The sequence below is a fragment of the Pinus tabuliformis genome, chromosome X (genome assembly GCF_031772625.1).
Source record: "Pinus tabuliformis cultivar Carrire ecotype Pingquan chromosome X, CPIR1, whole genome shotgun sequence".
Taxonomy (NCBI): domain Eukaryota; kingdom Viridiplantae; phylum Streptophyta; class Pinopsida; order Pinales; family Pinaceae; genus Pinus; species Pinus tabuliformis.
Genome location: NC_142308.1, coordinates 558,799,557 through 558,801,852, shown reverse-complemented (window position 1 = coordinate 558,801,852; position 2,296 = coordinate 558,799,557). Strand labels below are relative to the sequence as shown.

Below are 2,296 nucleotides of genomic sequence, written 5' to 3'. Positions count from 1 at the left end.
TAGCATGCTCTTTAGTTAATATAAAGATTAATTCAAAATAGAAAAGATGTGAAGTAGTTTAAATTTAAACATTTATACAAAAGTTAAAAAATATTAAAATATATGGCAATCTCATGCACTGAAATTAATTAATTGATTTTTTTTATAAAATAATGTATATGGAATTGATAATATCAGCATCTAAGTAAACAAATATATTAAAAGAGACCCTAATTTTATATAATTGTTGTTGTCACTAAAACAGCTGAACCAATAAAATAAAAATTATATAAATTAGTTAAAGTTAAAACATAGACATGTTTATGTCAAAAAATTTATCTCCATTAAACATTTATAAAATCATTCTAATTTTTCAGATTCTAAGAAAATTTACAATCAAATTAAATTTAACAGAAAGAAAAATATTTATCTATCTAAACTAATTGAACCAAACCAAAAAACCAATTAATCTAAAATTATATATCAATATAAAACAACCCGAGCAATTTCTTTCTTTATTTTAAAATTATATACGATTACCTTAAACAATCCGAACCATAAATACATTTTTCCAGAAAGAACTATGTAAACGTATATAAAAGAAGGCGGTTTTTTTATTGAAAAAACAGAATACATTTTCCATAACGATCAACCAAAAAGAAAAAGGTTGCAGGTATGGTATCTTAAACCAAAGTGCCAATCACAACCAACCCTCAAACTCATAAAACAAGCCCATTTTGCCCGCTTTCTCCTTCCCTTCATGCATTTGGATCAACTTCTTTACCAAATAGCATAGTAGTAGTTGTTGCTTTCAACTTGAGGCTGGCCTGATTGGACATGACTGGTTTCACCTTGAGGCTGCACTGATTGGACATCAATGGTCCAGCCTTGAGGCTGGACTGATCGGCCATGACATTCCTCCTCACCACGAATAACGGTGAGTAAATTCCATGAGTGCAATCTCTCAAAGAGAAGAAGATCACCTACCTTCAAATTTTTCTGGCGCATATAGTGTTTCCATCCCTTGCTCAGCACATATCTCTGGTTCTGGTTCGTAATGCAAGTGTAACGGAAGTACCACGACTCTCCCTTCTCGTCCAGGAATACCAACTTCTTTTCTCTATTCTGCTGCTCATCCAGAGGAAAATAACGAGTTGCGTAATCTGCCGGAATGACCAATTGCTGGCTTAAATCTGTGTGGGTCACCTCCTTACTGAACAGAATTTCTGTGTGCCTCTTTATATCACCACCATGGCCACCACCATTAAACCTCCATAACTTCTCGTCGTAGGAATGATCTTTGATCATTTCCACTATCTTCTCTTTGGTGTAGATGGCCTGGAATTTGATTTCCTCCTCGACTTTCTCTTTGCTGAGAATGCTCATGCGGCCTCGCTTATGGGGTTTTCTGTATTTGACGATGGCCCTCTCATATGCTCTTGCAGCCTCCTCTTCACTATCAAATGTGCCCAACTCAATTTCTTCTTTGCCTGCGCGAATCTGAGCTCCCCATTTACCGCTACTCTGAGGAACAACTCCTCTCCAGGATTATTAATATTAATATCATCGACAGCTCCAGACGATCCTTCCATCATCGGAAGATCCCTTTAACGACTCTTTTTTCTGCAACTCAATTCAAGCACAACTTACAATTAGATGCAATTCCCTAAAATTCTTATTCCTCGTAGCATGGACTCTGTGTGTGGGAGAAATTCATGATGAATGGGAAGCAAACTTAACCACGGGACTTGCCCTTTGCAGAAGGCGTCGCAAGAAAACCAAGAAACAAGAAACGAGGCGAGACGTTGTTCGAGTTGAGATTATATATACATAGATATATATTTTATAGTAATTATATTACTATTATTAAAATATTTATTTCTAGATTTATTTAGGAAATGTGCATTTTTTTTTGGAACAAAATAAAATACATTCACTCAATTATTACTCTAACATTTATCATTTATTTTTATATCTCAAATTTTCTTTCCTAAAAATATGTGTTTGACACTCCTTTAATTTTAGTTGTTAACATGTTTTTTAATATGTATAATTATTTTATTTTTAAATAAAATTATTTTATATGGCATTTTAAAAGATATTAATAATAATAAAATTATTTTACTAAAATATTTATATTTTTCCATAAAAGACTTCTCAAGCTCGGTAAAAGTGTTAAACACGTACTTTATATATACTTCAGTTATGAGGCTCGGTGAAAGAGCTACATCTACTTTATATATACACCTCCTTGCATTCTTCCCATATATTCTTTGGTGAAAGAGTTGTCGGACTCGCTGGAAGAGTTAAACATGTA

General features: G+C 33.1%; 1 protein-coding gene across 1 annotated transcript; it reads right to left on the bottom strand.

The window, feature by feature from the left end:
• Window positions 1-759: 759 nt before the first annotated feature.
• Window positions 760-1,365, bottom strand: LOC149141244 (AP2/ERF and B3 domain-containing transcription factor RAV1-like). The gene has a single exon (XM_089451196.1). The coding sequence runs from the start codon at window positions 1,363-1,365 to the stop codon at window positions 760-762; it is 606 nt and encodes a 201-aa protein (XP_089307322.1).
• Between the last annotated feature and the right edge of the window lie 931 nt (window positions 1,366-2,296).

Coding starts and splice junctions, on each gene's coding strand:
- LOC149141244 (XM_089451196.1), bottom strand. CDS start 1,365: ATGAGCATTCTCAGCAAAGAGAAAGTCGAGGAGGAAATCAAATTCCAG.